General features: G+C 38.4%; 1 protein-coding gene across 5 annotated transcripts in view; it reads right to left on the reverse strand.

Annotated features, from left to right (window-relative positions):
* LOC150080586 (nephrin-like) overlaps nucleotides 1–20,600 on the reverse strand; it is a 290,072-nt gene that overhangs the window by 50,186 nt on the left and 219,286 nt on the right. For all 5 annotated transcript variants that reach the window (XR_016547380.1, XR_016547381.1, XM_090381185.1 and 2 more), the window contains exons 10-13: nucleotides 16,648–16,784; nucleotides 14,071–14,224; nucleotides 12,011–12,069; nucleotides 2,711–2,954 (exon numbers count right to left, since the gene is read on the reverse strand). Coding sequence is in view for 3 of the 5 variants with exons in the window: in XM_090381185.1 (XP_090237311.1) it covers nucleotides 2,711–2,954; nucleotides 12,011–12,069; nucleotides 14,071–14,224; nucleotides 16,648–16,784 (594 nt within the window). In the remaining 2 variants the exon portion in view is untranslated. The remainder of the gene's footprint in view (nucleotides 1–2,710; nucleotides 2,955–12,010; nucleotides 12,070–14,070; nucleotides 14,225–16,647; nucleotides 16,785–20,600) is intronic.

Consider the following 20,600-nt stretch of genomic DNA (forward strand, 5'->3'; position numbering starts at 1 on the left):
AATTCGCTTTGCTAAATGTTACCCGGCACCCTTCTGAAACGGCAAGCAAGACAAATCCCTAAAGTCTGAGAACATATGGAATAAAATTCCCTCTTGGGGACTTAGTAGCCATACCAAACCTGAAAGCAATAAAATTCCGAATAGGTTTCTTGGGGTTGGTGTTAGAGACTTATCGTTCGAATATGTTTTAACATTTGAACGTTGTATGAAAAACAAAGTTTTATTTAATTGAGAAGTAAATAAATGCAGAGAAAACAGTAACAGCTAATTTATTCAAAATACCAAAACCAGCATTCTTGTATTAAGTCCCTTCCATGCCTTTTTTGTTTCATTGTAGATAAAGGTTAAAAGCGAATGTACATTATTTTCTATGTTAGATTAACCTTGTTTGCGCAAAGAATTCGTTAATATTATGATTTAAAATGTTGTTGGAGAATGCTAAAGATTTGAATGGTCTAATAATAAGTTGCAAAATCTTCTATCCCTCCTCTATGTACTTTAATATATACTTAAGAACAGTTCTTCGATGACTCCAGTGACATAGCCGAATGCGTTCCACATTATAGTTGTATTTTGATAAATATTCTAAGATAATTATGACATCTCGAGAATACTTACATTTTTCTACAGTTTTATGTTCTACAAAAGTTCTAATGAATAAACAATAAGCAAATCTGAAAAGCGGTTGCATCCACAGATTCAACAGTGGGAAGAGAAATCAAGTTTGTTAGGTTGGTTTCCACACCGTTCACACTTCGCCAATCCCAATAATTCACTCGTGGAACTATGGAACGTGCTTACCGAGCTTTCCATCAGTTCTGACGATCCCATTCATGATAATGTTTGCTGCTATTCGCCGCAAATGTTCACATAAGTGTCAATATGCTGATGTTGTACTGGACATTCCTACCATTGTGATGGCAGTTGGCCATAAAACTAATTGTGTCTTTGTGCTCTTGATTCATGGGTGCATACCACATATCAGAGCTGCAATTGCTCTTCAAAACAAGTTCCTAACAGTCTATCTAAGTAGCTTAATAAACAGCTGTCCTACGAGGTTCAAATGATTTCATTTTCAAACACCAAGGCAGACAGAACGGACGATTTCGAACTAATAAATATAATAATCCAAAATTACGTTGAATACTTTCTATCAATAATGGGAAACTTTTCACTAAATTTGTATTTTTGAAAATAATGTTTAACTTTAAAGAAGGGCCGATGTATTCGCAACAATCTTTAAAGTTTTAAACTTATTTTTATGCCCAGTATTAAGGAGCATAATACAGTCTAAAAAAAATAAATTTAATAAAAACATCTTTCCAACCTGGTGACGTTTAATGACGAATCGATGCTAACCCGAATTCCTTCAAAAGTAATAGTTAGCAACAGAAGAAAAGGGAGTTGTTTTCTTTACAGTTCTTGAATTCTTCTTAGCTTGTAGTCAAGCAGAAGGTCGATGAATGCACTCTGAGTATGATGGCTGTTGAGCACATTAAAAAAATAATAATAAAAATACCGCACGTTGTTTTTATTAGTAATTATTAACGGTGAGTGGCGCTGAGTATTGTCGTTGGAAGGCAAAATTAGTTTTAAGACGGGGTTCTTAGCTTGTAGCGTTCATTATGCCAAAATTTTATGGGAGAAAACAGGCAAATAACTCTTACGCTCATAACGAGGTATGCAAATTGACTTCTTTGTACAATACGCACAAAAGACGAGTACAAAGGATGAATCCTGGAATCTTTTGGCAGTCGTTTAGAGGTACCAGACAATATATTAATTGGCCCAAAGCCTGTTTCGTTCTTCACGAAAATGTGCACTCCAACTGAGGGCAAAGTGGAACAGAATACAACATGAACTACGATAAAGTTAAATTATTACATAGTTGACGTTTCAAAAACAATTACATATTCTCGTCATCAGAGGGAAGGCAGAGTTTATGGTTACAAGGTTACTTTTACCAATAAAACATGTCTAAATTAGAGCTGATGGAACGGCAAGAATCTTTTAGCAATATTACGTGGTAAAATCACAATTAGGAAGTGTTCTCTTTAAAGACCAGTACGAGCCCATATTTTAAATGTTTGAAACACAACAAGTCGTGTTTATGGTTTAAAGGCCATTAAAACGAATGAAATGTTTAAAGTTTAAAATTTTAATTGGAAATGATCGATTATCCATGTAATTTCCGATTCGGAAAATCGACGTCCCTCTGTATTTCCAGTCATTCTACAGCGAAAACATCTAATTAGTTTTAAAAGGTGAGCGCTAAATAATGTATTAAATTCAACTTAGTATGTACTCGCGTTCTTGTTTTTCATGTTTACACTTAGATCCAAGAAAACATTTCCACTACCAAATAATGCATCTGAAAACAAAAGTCCATCTTCATTTAATCACACGAAAGAACACTTCTCGCTGTAACTACTGGCGCAAATATCCTCTTCGAAATCGAAAGCGTGGAGCTAATGCTCGGCAATTGGTAATGATGTCTTGTTTCGGCTACACTGTATCGTCAGAATAACAAAATCAGTAAAAGAGGGAACTTATTATGCGCTCGTGTTGAAAGCCTCGTTTTTTTCTTCGTCCACAACGAATAAACGATACCGATTTACAAGCTTATATTTTGTTGCATTAAGAGACTCAACTGGAAGCCGAGAACAAAGAAAAAAAAAAGAAACAAAAACCGTCAGCATCGTGTACTTACACAGGACTCGAAGAGTAATGCTTTCGTGAACGCTCCGCTGCAAAACTTGATTGGTGGCTTGGCACGTGAACACAGATTTGTCATCTCGAGAAGTAACATTAAACTCAATCCTGCTGTAAGTCGACTTCCCTCCATAAATTGCATCTACGACATCAATAAGATGGTCGCTAATGACTTCGCTATTCTTCCACCAGTGGATCGATGACTTGGGGTTGCTGCTCCCCGATTCACAGGTTATTGTCACCTAGAAACGACAAGAAGAAGAAACAGAGCTCGTGAAAGGAACGCTAACATTTCCGTCACCCTCCCATGAACCAACTGGAAGGTAACAAATGTTATGTGTTTATACTGAACAATAAAGTCAAGTGTTACACTTCCGCATCGTTATCAAGTGATAACTCGCGCACACGCACGAGCACAAACACACTCCTATAAACACCAAATGCAGTATACCAACTCAGGTGGCTAATCTATCGAATTTTTCATTCCACTAGATAAAAATACTTTATGTGTCAAGATTTCGAAAACCTTTAATGACCTCACGAAGTTAACCGGAAGTTGAACTAAATGTAAAATTGTGAAGTACAATCAAAGCCTTCTTAAGACGTTTTCTTGAAAGAAAATGCAAACAATTTTAATTTCTTAAACAAAGGAATATAAACTAATTTAGGGCGAAAGAATGAGCCTCCTCCTATGAGATCTATAAGTATAAACCTCAGGTGAAGACTAAGTTTTCCACAAATGTATCCATCTGATATTGTGGAGGAGCTCATCGCGACTAAATTCCTCCCCCCTCTAAAAAGGTTCTAAACTGCGGTTTGGTGTTAGAATTCTAATTTGGATTAAAATTGGACATACATTTTAAATACTGTCATGAGCCAAAGGAGGACACCTCTTGAATTTAACAGATTTCAAAGGTGGTCAAGAAAGTGGCAGATTTGTTTTTATGCTGCTAAATGCATGGTCTTAGCTAATAGAAACTCTCAAATAAATACACTTGGTGGAGGAGGAAAGGAATTTTGGAGTAACGATACGGGCAGATATTAAGTTTTCTGAAGAGCGTAAACAGGCAGCCAGGATATCCCATGATGATTATAAATCCTATCGATGATTTATCATGATATAGAGATAGGGAGGTCATAATCCCTTGTATAAGGCAACTGTAAGACCACATTTGGAATACTGTATTCAAGTATGGAGGCCTCATCTGAAAAAGACCACTGAGGGTCTTGAAGGGGTGCAAAAAAGGGTTACTAATGGTAGTATCGGCAGAAGAACGACGTATGACGAATGACCTCGATTAAGTGGGCTACAGAGCTTGACAAGCAGGCACCTCAGAGGTGATCTGATTGTGGTTTATAAGGTTCTGAGAGGGATTTGTAAAACGAATGAAGGTGTAATTTTCACTATTATAAATAATTCTAGAACTAGGGGCCATAAAATCAAATTACAGGGCTTGAGGTTTAGATTAGATTGCAGGAAGTTTTCTTTTAGCCAGCGATTCGATTATTGCTGAAACAAGTTGCCATCGCAGGTAGTTGAGGCTGACAGTTTGAATAAATTCAAAGGTCAACTGGATAGTTACTTGTGTGAGGAGAAAGATATATAATTTGTATTTTCCCCAAGTAGCAGAAGAAATACTTGAACAAAATCCTCGAACCATTCCTGCACTATGAGGACATTGTGACACGGGGCGTTGTCTTGTTGAAAGAGTCCAGTGCCATCTGGAAACACCATCGCCATTTAGGACAAAATTTGGCACGAAACAATTCCAAGGTAGGTTTATGGGGGCGACGGCGTGTTCAATGGGGATGAGGGAACCCAGCAATGTCCTTAGAAACATCCCCAAACCATAATACCACCGCCGCCGGCCTGTTTTCGCCCAACCGAGCAGTCTAGTTGCAGCTGTTCAACTGCTAACCATCAAATACGCAAATGTCCATCGGCATGATGGAGCTCAAACTTTAATTAATCAGACCAGGTGACTCTCTTACAATTGTCCAATGTCCAGGAACTGTGCTCCCGTCCCACTGCAGGCGGAATGCCGATGACAGTCTGTCAACATGGGCACATGAATAGGTCGACTGTTCGTAGGCCTATCCGCAGCCTTTGAGTAGCACAGTTGGTATAATCACAGCTCTGTCTACACCGGGTGGAAATGACCCGAGTTCGAATCCTGTCGATGACGCAAGGAATTTTTATAGTTTTTTTCACAACTTGGCTGAGTTAGTCTGTCTCAGGCGAGGTAGCCACTCCTAGGTGCTCTTTGATTTTTATTTAAGATACGTAGCACTCCTGACAAAGTGTCTTCACAGTACTAAAAAAAGTGTCTTCGAGGTACTAAGTAGCAAATTTAGTTTGCTACTGAATTCTAAATGTTACGTACAGACGACAGACTATGTTTTGCGTGTACAATTGCAAAAAAAACCATAAAAGACTTTTCTTTATATTTCCTGAGACCAAATAAGATCAGATAATATCTTAAACAGAATTCTTTCAAACGAATCCTGTTGTATTTCAGTTCTCCATTCATTCTTACGCAACCGTATCAAATCAACCAAATCAACAAATGACTGATGATATGTGCGCTGTCTATCGTTTATCAAATTTTCTACGATGAATGATGCTGAAGATTATTTCTGTTGTGTATCTCCAACATTAGGTACGAATGTTTAAACATCAGGCGATGTGCTAACCATAGAACTACTTCTCCCTTTAGGTTAAATTACCTTTCTTTTCTTATTTCTACTTCCGCTTTTTTAAAGCAGTTATGGATTCTCTGTGTGTCTGCTATTCTAATCATTATTCCAGAGAGAATATGTATAAAGGATGGATGCGCATAGCTGAAATTTGGTGGGCTATTGTTCGAGTAGTTTAGTACGAGCTATTAATATTAATATCCATGAATATTAATGAGGAAGGGAGAGTTGTTAAGCAACTGGAATGAGCAGTAGCTATAGGGGATGTTTAATTTATCAGTACTATCTGGAAGAAGGGAGCATATCAATTGAAGCAACGGTTTCCGCATTAAACAGTGAAATAGCCATGGCAATGAAAGAAAGAAATCAAAATTCGTTTTAAAGAAATCAAACTTTGCGCAAGAGGATGACTATTAAATTGGTGATCGTGGAAAGTTTAAGTTATCGGTGTGGGTGCGTCATGGAGATGCACAGTTGTGTGATCATTGGATACACACAACAGAAATAAGATGGAGAAGATTCAGCAAATAAGACAAACCCATTTCGTGCTTTTTACAGAGAGAGAGAGCATCAATTATCCTTAAGATTTGAACTGATTTGTGAATTATATTTATTATCATTAGTTTATTTATTTATTTATTATTTTTGAAGAGTTTGAAAATGTGCAGTTTGGGCATTTTAAGTTTTTTAAAAGAAAGTTGGGCAGCAGGGAAAGCGCTGCAAATAAATGGATTCGTAGAGCTATCACTCATAATTGTTTCTGAATCAGAAACGCTGGTTCCGTGGCCAGACTAGAGAAACTCTGAAATGAAGGATCTGAGAGGAGAGCCCCGTTTAAAGCCCACGGCAGAAAGGAGATGGTAGCAGATCGGAGGATTACACGGTTTCTTGCAGACCACAAGAACCCAATAGATCCACCCCAGGCGGAGAACGGTTTAAATTTAAAAAAATTCAGAGAATGAAATTTATTCTTATCATTCTGGACGAGTCAGGTACGAGAAGAAATACTGCTTGAGGTGGCCATTGTTATTAATAATAGAAACTATTTTTTTTTTTATAATAGCTTTATAAATTACAAGTAACTACAATTGAGGAATTTCACGTCGCCGATTGCTATTCGATGTACCAACATTTATTTGATCTTAATTATTAGTACATATGAACCTAATGACAGTGAGAAATGGTTTGAAGAAGGAAATATGTTAATAAATATTGGTAAAAAGGGTTACTCATTGAAACTGATAACGTGAACAGTATATACAGGGGAAATTTTGGTTTATTAATTGAGAGAATAAATAAATGAGATGAGAGAAAGGAAGTTGATGTTAATATCGACTTATTGGTTAAATTAGTTGCTTTGAGTCTGTGACAGAGAATTTAAGTTATATATTTAATCACAGATAAAATGAAAGATATACACTGAATGATCACTGAATTATGACCACCTACCTAATACATCCTAGGTCCGCCTTTTGCCTTCAGTACAGCAGCTAACCGACGTGGTATTGATTCAACACGATGTCGGAAGCTTTCGGGAGGTATGACCAACCAAGCTGTGTGTAATGAGGTCAGCAATGCAGGTATGCAAGTCATTGGTGTATCCAGACGCCTGATATGCCTTTCCATAGTGTTCCACAAGTGCTCTATGGGATTTATATCGTGGGGAGTTCGAAGGCCAGTCGATATGCTGGAAGGGAGAACTGTGTTCCTCAAATCATTCCTGCACAACAAGTACCCGATGGCTCGGCGCATTGTCATCTTGGAAGACACCATCGCCATTCCGGGAAAAATTGTAACATAGCGGAGTGTACACAGTCAGCAAGCAGTTGACGATAGCGGAGACCAGTGATACGTTGTTCCACATGCACCAGGGGTCCAAGTTCCTGCCAGTGAAACATGCCCACACCATACAACCGTCTCCACCGGCCTCCACTTTTGATACCATGCATGATCGATCAAGAGCCTCATGTTGTTGACACCAAATTCGTACACGACCATCCACAGTGTGGAGTAAATAACGTGACTCATCCGACCAGCACACCTTCTTCCAGTCTTTTAACATCCAACTTGCATGCTCTTTGCACCAGGCGAGTCTTTTACGCCGATGAACCTTGGTTAGGAGAGGATGCCGTAGGAGTCATCTGGTATAGCCCATACGTGCGAGCGTGGGATGCATAGTCATGCCAGATATTGTTCCGGGTTGGCCCATGTTGTATTGGGTAGTCAACTCTTCAACAGTGCGGCGCCTATTCGCCTGTACGAGTCGTCGACCCGGCGCTCACCTCTAACTTCAACCTTTCGCTGACCTTTGCAGTTTTGCCGTGGAATCGTTGTTTGACCACTTTGACGCCAGTCCTGGTACACTTTAGCAACGGCGGCTCTCGAACACCCCACCAGTTCAGCCCTTTGTGAAATCGAGGCACCAGCTCGTCGAGTACCCACAATCCTCCTTCCTCGAAGTCCGATAAATCCTTCCTTTTACCCATCACGCTCGGAATTTTACTACCTACTGAACCATTGCCACCTTATCTATGCTACGTAGGTCGACTAACTCCGCACTCTCGTACCTCACGTGGTCAACGGGTCGCATTCAGTTTTCATAGGGGTGGTCATAATTCAGTGATCACTCAGTGTATTTCTAATATAGTAGAAGAGCCTACATATGAATAATATTTAAATGATAAACGTGCGGCCGCAATGATGTTTAAAACATTAACGAAATGTTAAAGATATTAATGTCAATGAGCAGTCAGCGTTTAGAACAGAATAGAATATTTAATAGCAGTAGAAGCTACATGCAATTAGCCCCATCACGGCATGGTGGTGGTGCCAGAGGTTTACAATATATATTTACATCCATACAGAGGGATACCTATGAGAAATGCATACATGTTACATAATGTACATCCAGACTACTGGAAGGCGAAAGCACACTTCTAAATTTTCAGTTTAGCGAGGATTCTCTTTCTATGTTTTTGTTGTTGACCATTTCTTGGAGGTCACTGTCGTTCGCTTGCAGTGCGGTTAGCACTTTGAATGAGTACTGCTCCGTGTTACTTTGAACAAAACGCGTAATTATAAATATATGATTTGAATTATAATTATTAAAGTTCTCCTTGTTTTGAATTACATGTAAAGTTTATTGTTGCATATCATCTATAACTGAATAAACCCGGATCACAGACGACACACATCTCTCAGAACTTTTAAAAAGGATACAAATATTTGCATAATGATAAAGACTATTATGCAGTCAGGTGGTGTAGTGGAGCTCAATGATCAGGCCTTAGGCGAGCTGTCAACATCATCTTTATTTGTTTTCAGTTCCGATGTGATTAACATCCTTCTCGGAACTGAGAAGAAATAAATATAAAACTACAAATTTGAGGACCAGTGAAGAAAATATACACTGAATTAGTACTGAATTATGACCAGCTACCTAATACCGTGTTGGACCACCGCGTGCACGGATAACAGCCTTTACTCACCTAGACGTTGAACTCCAACTAGATGTCTAAACACGTTCGTATGGATCTGCAGTCATGCCTCCTGCAAGGCTTTCCACAATGTCGGAATAGATGACGGTTGCTTGTCCATACGTGTCACTTCCCGTTCCAAAATATTCACAGGTGTTCAGTTGGATTGAAGTCAGGCGAATTTGGAAGCCAATCAAGCTGAGTGATATCATCACTGTGTTCCTCAAAACCACTCGTGCACAGTGCGGGCCCGATAACATGGAGCACTATCATCTTGGAAGATTCCGTTTCTGTCCAGGAAAAATTGCAACATGGCAAGGTGCCCATACTCCCCAAAAAGCTTAAGCAACTACCACCACCTCCTGGATAGTGGGCACCATGCACGGTGAGTTCATGAACTCGTGTTGCTTGCTCCATACACAGAGGGGTCCGTTGGCGTGTTGCACCAGACAGTTGGACTCATCCGACTATCACACTCATTTCCAGTCCTTCAGTGGCCAATCAGCGTGTTGTTGACACCACAGCATGATCAGAGGTGAAGAGAGGATGTCTCTTGGGTCTCCTGCTGAGAAACCCTATAAGTCTGAGTGTGCGGCACATCGTCATTTGGGATATTGTTCTTTCATTCCCCATATTGTATTGCGATGTCAACTGTTGCACAGTGACCGGCCGTTCAGCCTGTTATACCCCGCTGCACCCTTCGTTGCCCACGAACATCCACCTTGTGTAATTCTTTACAGTTCTCTCTCCGGGAAGTGGTTTGACCCTTTAGACACCATTCTTTGTACACCATAACCCCACTTAAGGCGGGCCATGAGCAACGACAAGAAGTGCCGTTTCCTAAATGGAAGTACCCGACGCACGAGCTCACAATCATGCCCTTTTGAAACTCCGTGATATCGTTACTCGTCCCATAACTGCTACTTTATCACTTTGACTTACACGACCAGATGCAATTACCACTGCTCTAGCGTACAAAAGCTGTTCGGGTCCCCCCTTTGATAGGGGTAGAAGTTCGAATGTCATCCAGGGAGTATCTCCATTTTGTATTAGATCTACTGCACCCTGCAATGTTACACTTTTATCCCGATGGTGATGGCCATTTTATGGATGACAATGCAAAAGCGAATCGTGCAAGAGTGATTTGGAGAACATGACACCGATTTCTACCATCTTTTCTGGCCTTCGCATTCACCTGATCTGAATCCTTTTGAGAATGTGTGGGGTATACTGTAGAGAGCTATTCGGCAACGAAGTCCTCTTCCTTCAACTTTGTCGCAGCTACGCGATATCTTGTTGAAGAATGGTCACAATTAGACTAAAACGGACTAAAACACTTTATAGACTCCATGACGTACCGAGCGCTTTTGTTGGACCTACAGGCTAGATTTAATTTTAGTCTTAACCGGTAAATAGACTATGCAGTATTAGTTCTGCGTTTTGCAATAAAACACATTTTATCATGAAAGTGAAGCAAACTGAGAAGAAAATTAAATGAAGTTTATGAGCAGGACGACAGCTGTCAATCAGGAAGTAATTTGGAAGTGATATTTCAAAAAATAACTAAATAAATTAGCAAAAACATTCATATTATGGAACATTACATAACATAATTCAGAATACCCGATAAAAATTAACTCTTCCAAACTTATGCGCCCATCTGGAATATACAAACATAAAATATATTTAATTAAATAATATAAAGAAACAATTAGCCATCAAAATTCTTACGCCAATATCTTCTAGGTACCGCGTGTCAGAAGATCCTTGCTTAGAAATTTTACCAAGGAAACCAAAGATACGAGACGTTAAAGTTCGTGTTTGTAAATGGCATGCATTCTATTTTCAATTTGTCCGTTTCTCTGGAAGGAAAACCAAGTTCAAGAAAGAAGAAATCATGCAACTCTCAACCGAATAAAATTAAGCCACTATGTGTAAATAACCGATTAAAGTTCGAACGTAAGCGTTTTCCACACTGAGAAACACTCTCTGCTGCGTTACTCGAGAAGAGGTCTCGGAGAGTCCAGCTCGTAAAAATCAATACATGCCGGCAGATAACAGAATATCGAAACAGAGAAATGATTTTTGGGACTGGTTCCGATTAGTGGTAAGGCAACATCGGCCATGACATGTGTTTCGTGTCTGTTAATTTTGTGTTCCGTTTCATTTGTTGGAAGAAAGACTCTTATGGGTAGCACAGGAGGTTGTGATCACTTCCTTCTAAGCTCGTGTAAGAAAAAACCTCGATAGGTATCCCTTCGAAGCATCGGCTTTCCTAACACCATGGTCTAACGATATTTAATCCATAAACTCTGGCGTTTCATTCAACAAACCAGGAAAATCGATCACAAAACCCATGCAATTTACAGGCTTAGTATACTGACGCCTCATAACCTCAGTTCCTTTGGCGCAAAAACAACAACAACAAAAGCATCACGAAAGCCCTGTACTATCGTATGAGATTGGTAATTTAAAAAAGAAATTGCTTTATGTCACATTAATTGTTTTATTTTTCTCATAATCTGATGATGCAGTGACCAAACTAATATCAATGTTAACACAACTAGAATCCAACACATATTTATAAGTATCATTGGGGAAATTGAAGAGGCAATAAAAAATTACAGCAACAATTGGGAAATCTTAAATATCCCATACCCAAAAAGTATTTTGATAACTTTAATAACGAACACAACAGTCCCCAGTCACTTGATTAGGCTGAGCCATTTATAAACGTTTTGATTGATCAAATCCCCTCATGAAAATTATTTGGAATTTTGAGTGACGACACTATTAAAACTACACTATTCGTCATACACGGTGTTTCTTCTTCGAACTATGTGGGCACGATTTACAATGTCTCCTTTGAATTCTTAGTTCGAAGAAGACAACGAACACTTTCCCAAATCTCCCTCAGGCGATGATGTTACTGTTTAGAATAGCAATATCATAAGCATACCTTGGGTAGTTTTGAAAATCGATACATAACTCTCATAAAGGGGAGTCAAACGTCCAACTGATGTAGGCGCTAATAAAGCACCCAGAATTGTACTTCAACGTAATAATTAGCAGCTGTATTACATTTGTAGCTAATTTTAACACTATAATGATTTATCAGTTCTTACCATTTCTCCTGACCTGGGACGGGTAGGAATTATCCGGATGCTCACAGATGAAGGCGGAACTAGAAGGAAAGAGAAAAGAGGAAATCAATTATCAGTTTGATCCAGCTATCCGAAAAGATCAAAATGCATATAATTGTTACATCCAATACAACAGATGCTAAATAATCACAGACAATATTTGTAACCTGACTTAAATGCAGAACAAAATATACTTTCTCTCTCTCTACTGTGTCTGATGCGAGATTTGTTACCACAGATTTCGTGCAAATTGTTGACATCGCAGGATACGGAAGTCTGTCATCTGTGTAACAATTAGAAATAAACTGATAATAACAGTAACAAGCTGAGAGGTTTTATAGAACAAAAATCCATGTAACTCTACAAAATAGGCCGAGCCCTAATGGAAATAGCGAAAGCTACTCTTTGAAAAGGCCATGTTGTAGGCCCGAATGGCCCCAAGAGTGTAAGTGTATCCACATTCCGCAGAGAGATTCACAACAGTTTTACATGGCAGCTACTGCTCGCAAGCCCCATATCACACATACACTGACAAATGTTAGACATCGATGCAGTGGTGCTTAAGCCAATCGTTTTTGAACTACATAACAGTGGAAACAGGTCCCATGGTAGGCAAAGAGTAGCTTACACAGTCTTCGGAAAAGATGGTTGAATGTGAGTGTGAAGAATGCCTGGAGTTATCTACCTCAATGTATTGTGACCATATGATGTGCTGCTGCTTCTCGTGGTTCGGATTTGGACAGCTGGTTAAAGTGCCAAAAACCATCGATCTCGAGGATCTGACATCTTGCCATAGATTCGCTAGCACCTTATTAATTTGTTCATGGACTCTGCAGTTTTTTTTTAAACATGATAATGTCCTGATACTTTTTACTGGGCAGTACAAGGATAACGAATGTTTGCAGGAGTGTTCAGTTCCAAGTCCCGTTGAAATACCGAAATATTATACTAATTAATAATGATAAAAGGATAAAGACCAAGTAAATCGTACTTGTGACATGATTATGAGCATAAAAAGATTGTTCCAAAATGTACTTTTTGTGAAGAGGAAACTGTATGGGTATGACTCAATCTTGGGTGAAAATGGCAGAAAGTTTCATAATTCCATCAGATTCAAGCTCTCGTTTTTCTGCTCAGTACGATGCGAGTCCTTATCCTTTACCACTGGACTTTTGGAACAGCTGCGATTTCAACATTGTAGATTTATTGTAATATTACTTGGCCGAATATTTGTATTTCTCTAACAGAAACTACAAGCGCAGCAGACTGATCTTAAAGCGACTAGAAATTTATTCAATATCGATTGACATAAATCTCAGCTCTGAAATGCACCCGAAACATTGGGAGTTTAAACACAACTGCTAGTCCAGAACGCTACTTGTATTTAGTGTCTGGAAGTCTCGAATGGGGATCAATCTCTTAAAAAAATCGAAATGGTTTCATTGATTTCCTTCAGGCCCTACTACACAAGCGAATTTTGCATTATATTGCAACTTTAAGTGTGTAGGAGGAAAATAGCAGCTCGGATTCAGCACCTGCATTTGCTCTCACAGAAGACCATCAAATTCAAACGGACAAATAACAATGGACTTGTAATGATAAGAGTGTAATGCAATGTTTCAACACCAAAAGTTTTCTTTAAAAGTGATGAAAGATGAGAGCAACATAAAATAAACCCACGAAGATAAACGCTGGTTACTTGGGTCGCGTAAGTACACCATATAAGAGGAGTAACTGCTGGTTATTGAGTGTTTGGCTAAGCACAGTGGATGAAAGAAAGAGCTAAAAGAAAGCAGAATAATAAAACAGATAACTATTGGTTTCGTAAAACCAGCAGCAAAGAGTGTGATAAGGAATGTTTGTTTCTTTATTTGTGGGAGATCGAGTGTACACTTTTTTTTTTACCAACCCTTTATTGCGTTTTTAACAAATCAAATAGAATCCATGTTATATTTCTCAGACCAAATTTCTGCAATGTTTTCAAACTTATCTATTTGTATTAAGGACTGCGTGGTCTTAAAATCACTGAAATTAATACTTACAGTATACAGTGAGGGTGACTGTAGATACTAAAGGTTTATCAGTTGCTGAATTGAAAGCCTCACAGCGATACACAGCGCCATTGTCAGTTGGATCGGCTCTAACGACTAGCTCACTAAAGACCCCGGTGCCGGTCACTGAAGAAGACGCTCTAACCTGTTCAAAATACAACATAATGTTTATCTATTAAAACAATATATTGGTTATATTGATAGTAGCAAAACGCATATTCGTTGGTTATAAATTGGGCTTAAAAACAGAAATTTGTAGTTAAGAATAAAAGTGCTTTTTATAATTGCGTATAAGGAGGGCCGGTCTTTGCACTAGTTACCTCGGTATTGTACCACTTCAAATAAGCAGAGCTTCCCTATTGAAGAGAAATATCATTACTATTTATTTTTAAGTGCTCTCATGCTGACAACAACATCGCATCTCATCAACGAGCGGGACGGTCCGAAGTTTGGAAATAATTTTGAAGCCAGTGTTCACACTGGCTTCAAAGAAGGCTTTATAAACTTTAAAATAAAAGAGCTTACTAGAATTTTTATAATATAAACGTTTATTTTTTTAAACCTAGTTCGTTAAAGGACTTGTGGCCTGTCTACTGTTTAATACGAGTACGTTTGTACTTATGGTTTAGCTGTTTGAGGTATGAGTCAAAACAAATAAGGCCATGAGCCATTATTATATGGCTCCAAAGTGAGACCACATAACTAAGCCCTAAGTGGAATCGAATCTTAAGCGTTTCCCAAACAGTGGCCAAGCGGCATAGCCACTATTCCATCGCACAGCGTCTTCGGATGTTTCCCTACGTACGAAGCTTTTTAGGCCCCTTTCATCATTAGTTAATCCTTCTGCAACAACAACGCCGAAACTGTTTGGTGCAAGATTTTTTATATATGTATTATCCTTTTGTTTGTGTGTGTATCGTGTTAGCTCTTTTAACTACTAGTTAAAAGAGCTAACACGGATATCAGATATTCATCTGATATCCGTGTTAGATATTCATCTGATATCCTGTCTAGGATATCAGATGAATGAAGTGAGTGGCTGACAAACAACAAATGTTCTTTCCTGCTTTAATTTTTTTTCTACTTTCGTGGTACGGCTGAGATGTAAAGCAATGCTATTCCATGTATTTGAGTGTGTGGCTGACCATTTTGAGGTGGGAAAATGCTCAACATTGAGCATTTTCTTCGCTGTTGCAGAATTCCTCCTGATTCTCCATGTTGGATATGGCGCCCAAGGGAGTCAGTACGTGAAGATCTAACCTAACTCCCCCTAGACAATACGTTCCTAGCTGTGACCGCCTCTTCGCGGCATGGACGGAGGTACTGGCAAGCAGCCTTCTGATCGCTGTTTCCTGGTAGCAAAACGGCTAGATATACTAAATATCACAACAAAACATACACACACTACACAACTATGGGACTACATTCATTTGTAGCCATTTCACAGTTATGTATTATCACAGTGAACCATGTAGAAGTTGAATTAACGCTCTAACGGCAGTTTCTGGACGTTCTTGAACTAACATTCAAAAACCACCCTACATTATATATAATGCATATTGTAATCCGCATGTTTTTTATCTACAACTAGGTGTAGATCAACAACACAAATATTCCGGCAAGATATTATCTAAAAACACGGTTTGTTTCGTATAATTTTAAGATCTTATATTAAAAAAATTTTCATATAATTTTCCGAAAATAGTGGTGATAAAATACTAAGTTTAATGGCCCAGTGAAAATGAAACCTGGAAACTAAAATAAGAAGTTGCACTGAACCTTATTGCAATGGTGATAAAGCCTCTCATTTAGAAAGTTTTTTTTTTTAAATTCGAATACTGTAATAATACATGGGGATGGTAAAGAGTTCTGACTGGTTGGTTGTTGTGGGGTTTTAGGCGCATCAGCAACTTAGACCATATTGGGCCATACATAATATTTCTGTAAATTCCATGTGTTCTGTGGTCGAGTTGCCATTTACTGGATGAAACCCCGAGATTTTGGGGGAAAAACCATGCTACCCTCGCCTGGAACCCCTAACTCAGCCACCCGTAACGGGAATCAAACTCGGGTGATTATACCAACTATGCTATCCCCAAGTGATAAATAGTGCTCGTTCTTTTTCTAATACCATATATTCCAAATGTAAACTTACTTTCAATAAATGTTTGAGTAAATTTGGTTAATTAAATTGGCAATAATCGTCATATCCGATCTCGATCTCTCTCTCTCACTGTAGGATCCTTTGGAATTATGTCATCAGTGACACGTTTATGATTGTCAATTGAAGTCACTGAAGTCTTGAAATTTCATTAGTCTGTTAAAGAGTCGACCTCTGAAATATTCCAGTATTGTGGCAATTTTTATTCCGATAGCAATGTTAATAGTTATTAGTTTTAAAAGAATTCTTATCTTAAACATCAATGCCCCACCATCACCAGGAGTTCATTGTATAGACACAAAAAGAAAATAAAAGAAATTTAGTGAATATGTGTGTTCAACTGCTTTATTTCAATATAAGAAGAAATTTGAATGCCAATAAATGCAAGAGTTTAAAATTATACTCACTTCCCTGTCGCGCTTATACCACCGGAGGCTAGCAAGTGGATTACCTCCAAGAGCCATGCAGGTAAACTTTTGAAATTCGCCTGACTTAATTGCCTTTCCCTCTTCATAGCCTATTATAGATGGCGGACTTGGTGGATCTTGGGACAAAACAATATTTTAAAAATAACAACATTACTTTCAGCAGTTGCAGTAATTTAAATCAAAACTGAATGTAAATAAAAAAATAACACAGATTTACAATATATACGATTAAACAGGGTGGATCAATTTATGATAAACGTTCAAGATTCGTTTTCATAAAAATCCACGGGTCCTGAGATTGATCGTGAATTGGAATCTTACATTGTTCCAGGTTCAACAATTCGATTTATACAAGATCTTTGATGTATATTATCAGATAACCGTTGTAAACCTTTTCACGTGTCAATTAGCAAACTGTTGTCAGTACAACAGATATTAAAGATATATAATTTCTGGACTTACATACATTTTCTGAATCATCCTGCACGGATCTCCAATATACATAAAGATTTCAATAAATAGTGAAGCCACCCAATTGTATAATTCAAGAGTTCTTGTTAAGTTAATGCTGTTGTTGGGTTTTAGACGCATGGGTGGCTGAGACCATATTGCATCATTGTGAATTATGGCTACACAAGTGTATGTTTACGGGCCGATCTTCATGTGCACGCTGAAATCCCTACTCCCTCTGCCTGAGATCGGTTAATTGCATCTTGTATTGAAGGAGCCTTTAGAAATTTCTCCATACGATGGGACTCGAATCCAGACTTCTCCAAAGAGTAAAAAACGGTCAAACCACTATACACTCATAGAGGACTTTGCAATCGGCTGATACTTGCAATGAATGCGCTATATGAGATCACATCCTGGTGAGTTTACTGCAGCTATAATATTCCAATAGTACAGAAAGTTGTTACATAGAAACTGGCCAAATACGTATTCCAAAGGACGACTACTAATAAAATCATTAATCTACAGTACATAATGAACTGACATATTGTGAAGGAAATACTGGAAGATATAATTTATCCCGATTCATCAATAATACTTCAAAACGAGATTACCGTCATCGAATAAATCGTCTTCAATTATTAAAAATTTATTTTCATTCGTGCAGTAATTTAAAAATTCTTTATTCTCTCAGAAATTTTGTTTTACAACTTACCCATCTGAATTCACGTCTTTAAACAAAAACTGTGGTTCGTTCTTTGTAGCAGCCATAGATTAGCATATTCAGTGTACAGAAACAAGTAACGCTACTTTTAATTTGAGGATTAACACCAACTTTACAAGTTAAAAAGAAAAACGCTTACCACTTTTTGTTTCTCATCTCATACATCCCTCGCTAAAAATCTATTTTAATTATGACTTTTTTTTTATTTCTTAGCGTTCTTCAGACATGCCACCTTAGGAACAGCTTATTAAGAAAACAATATACAAGTTTTTTACGGGCTTATACACATCAGATCTGTAAAAATCTGCTTTTTAAAGTAAATGTAACTCTTTTAGTAGGCCTTTAGAGAAAGATGTCTCTGCAACAATAAGTTGCTCCTTTGACGTTTTTGAATTAAATTTGTTCTATGGTAATTGAACCACGAGACTACCTCGTGCCTGAAACCCCTTTGCAAATTGGGAGTGTGATCATTCCCGGTTTTCATTTACTTTTTCATGTATCTTACTGTGTTTTGCTAAACTATTCTACATAAACAGATGTAACATCTCAGCGATTCGAAGGATAGATAATTACAAAGATCGAGCAAACTGTCTAAGATATGTAGACCAAGACAAATTCTTTCTTATGGCACCTGCTAAGCATCGCAGCAATGTAAATATTTCGTTAAAATTGCTCAAAAAAATCAAACAAGAAGGATATTTTAAATTGTATGTTTGTTTCTAATATAGAGAATGTAATCTGAATCGAAATATGATGATTAATGCTGTGAGAGGGTAGCATTTAAATACTGAAGATGTACATTAGTGTTTTTCTTTAGAGGAATGACATTACGAGTACATGGGTAACGATATCTTAACCAGCGTGTTTGCCTTCCATCGGAGGACCATGAGTCTTTCTTTACTATTGATTCGAAGTATAGGCTAACTCAACAGCGCCCTGTTACTATTTCGATCTCAAATGGTAGTACTGATGCTTCAATCCTCATTAGTAAAAGATTTTTTCTCAAGAATGAAATCCCAGTTCCGTGATCTGAGCCAAGAGCAGACAAATGGTCATTAAAGCATATGTAATTTGAATTTCGCACAGTTATGCATGTCTCAATCCACGTGATGTGATTCCAACAACTATAGTGACGTCCTTGATTTCTCTGGCTTATAAAACTGCGCTAACTTTATATGACCGTCCCGAAATGTAAAGAGAAAGTTTATTTATTTGCAGATTTGTCGTACCACATCGTGCTCCACAATACTTTCCTGGCTCTCTGGACCGCACAGTTGGTAGAACGTTGTCCTCCCCACACCGGGTGCTAAAGACCTCTGTTCGAGTCCCGTCAATGACGTGAGGAATTTTTATGGGCCGTTTTCACAACGTGACTGTTAATCGGTCTCAGGTGAGGGTAGCATGGTTTTTTCTCCCGGAAACCCGGGTTTTTCGTCCAGCAAACAGAAAATCGACCACAGAACACACGCAATTTACAGACAATATACACGGAGCAATATGGCCTTAGTCGCTGATGCTCCTGATACTTTTCTGACAAAAAACTCTGTCAAAATGTATTTTTAATTTTTTACTATCGTTTACCATCCGAGCCTCGTAACGCAATATGTCCTGATATGAGTCTCCCTGGTGGCGCTCTACATGTCCGTTGTTTGGTCTTCTGCATCGTCTACTTGACTCAAGCGCTTCCTTAGTATTGATTACTGGAGCCTGCGGTGGCTAAATGGGACACTCGGAAAACCTTTTACAGTATCAAGAAACATCCTCCATATTACCTTCAACAGGACTTCCTGAGAATTTATCGTAGTGAGGACTAATATTATCCCCCTGGAAAAATTACTCACATCAAGAATAAACGCACCAAACTTTCCAAAATTATTTTTCTTCTTCGCAGAAAGGACAGCACATGAAACCAAGACAAGGCCGTCCGCTCCAATTATGACCAGCTCAGACGCTTAAAACGGATGTTCCCGTCCAATACGATACATTTTGTGAACTGGCTCGCGTTGATATCGAACAACTTTGTACCAAGAGGACCTATAACAATTGCCATTTTTCAGCAAACTTACCAGCTGAAGGGCTCCGTTCTGTAGCCCGAGAGAGCCTAATGTCATCTGCGGTGCTCCTGCTGTCTCCGGAATTGCTAATATAATTCACTGAATGTCTTTCACTCTCCATTTACATTTTATTATCGTGTTATTTACTGTTTTAGCTTCCTCACTAGCATATCCTGCCATACTGAGGTAAAGCTGTACACTTCAATTTTAGTAAAGACCAATAGTAAATACCATACCTCGACAGCATGGACTAAATTCTTTAGAAGACGAAATGGAATGCGATGAAGGTCAATTGGCGGAGACCTGAGAACTTCAGCCAATCCTAAGTTTTTTTTTACCGACCCGACAAAGAGACATCGGAGCCGGAGCTGTTTACCCAAGATGAGTTAAATGACCCTTAATCAGAGATCTAGCCCTCTCGAAAGATAAGCCGAATTTTTTCTTCAAGACAAAAGCAGAGACCTTTGGTTAATAGAAAGGTCAAATTGCCCCATTGTCGTAAACGATGCCAAGTTTTAGCGACATCTTTTACAGTAAACGATCTGTGCTGACCAAGTTTGCAAGCTGTTCTCTTGCATAAAGGAAACTTAAAGCCATTCATCCTCATTGCCCACTATGCCTTCCTGAAGGAGACATACTATAACATGAAAAGAACTACTAGAAACAATTCAATACGGCATTCATCAATGGAATAGCTGCGATTA

Source organism: Mastigoproctus giganteus, chromosome 9, assembly GCF_048544385.1.
Source record: "Mastigoproctus giganteus isolate SK-2022 chromosome 9, ASM4854438v1, whole genome shotgun sequence".
Lineage (NCBI taxonomy): Eukaryota > Metazoa > Arthropoda > Arachnida > Uropygi > Thelyphonidae > Mastigoproctus > Mastigoproctus giganteus.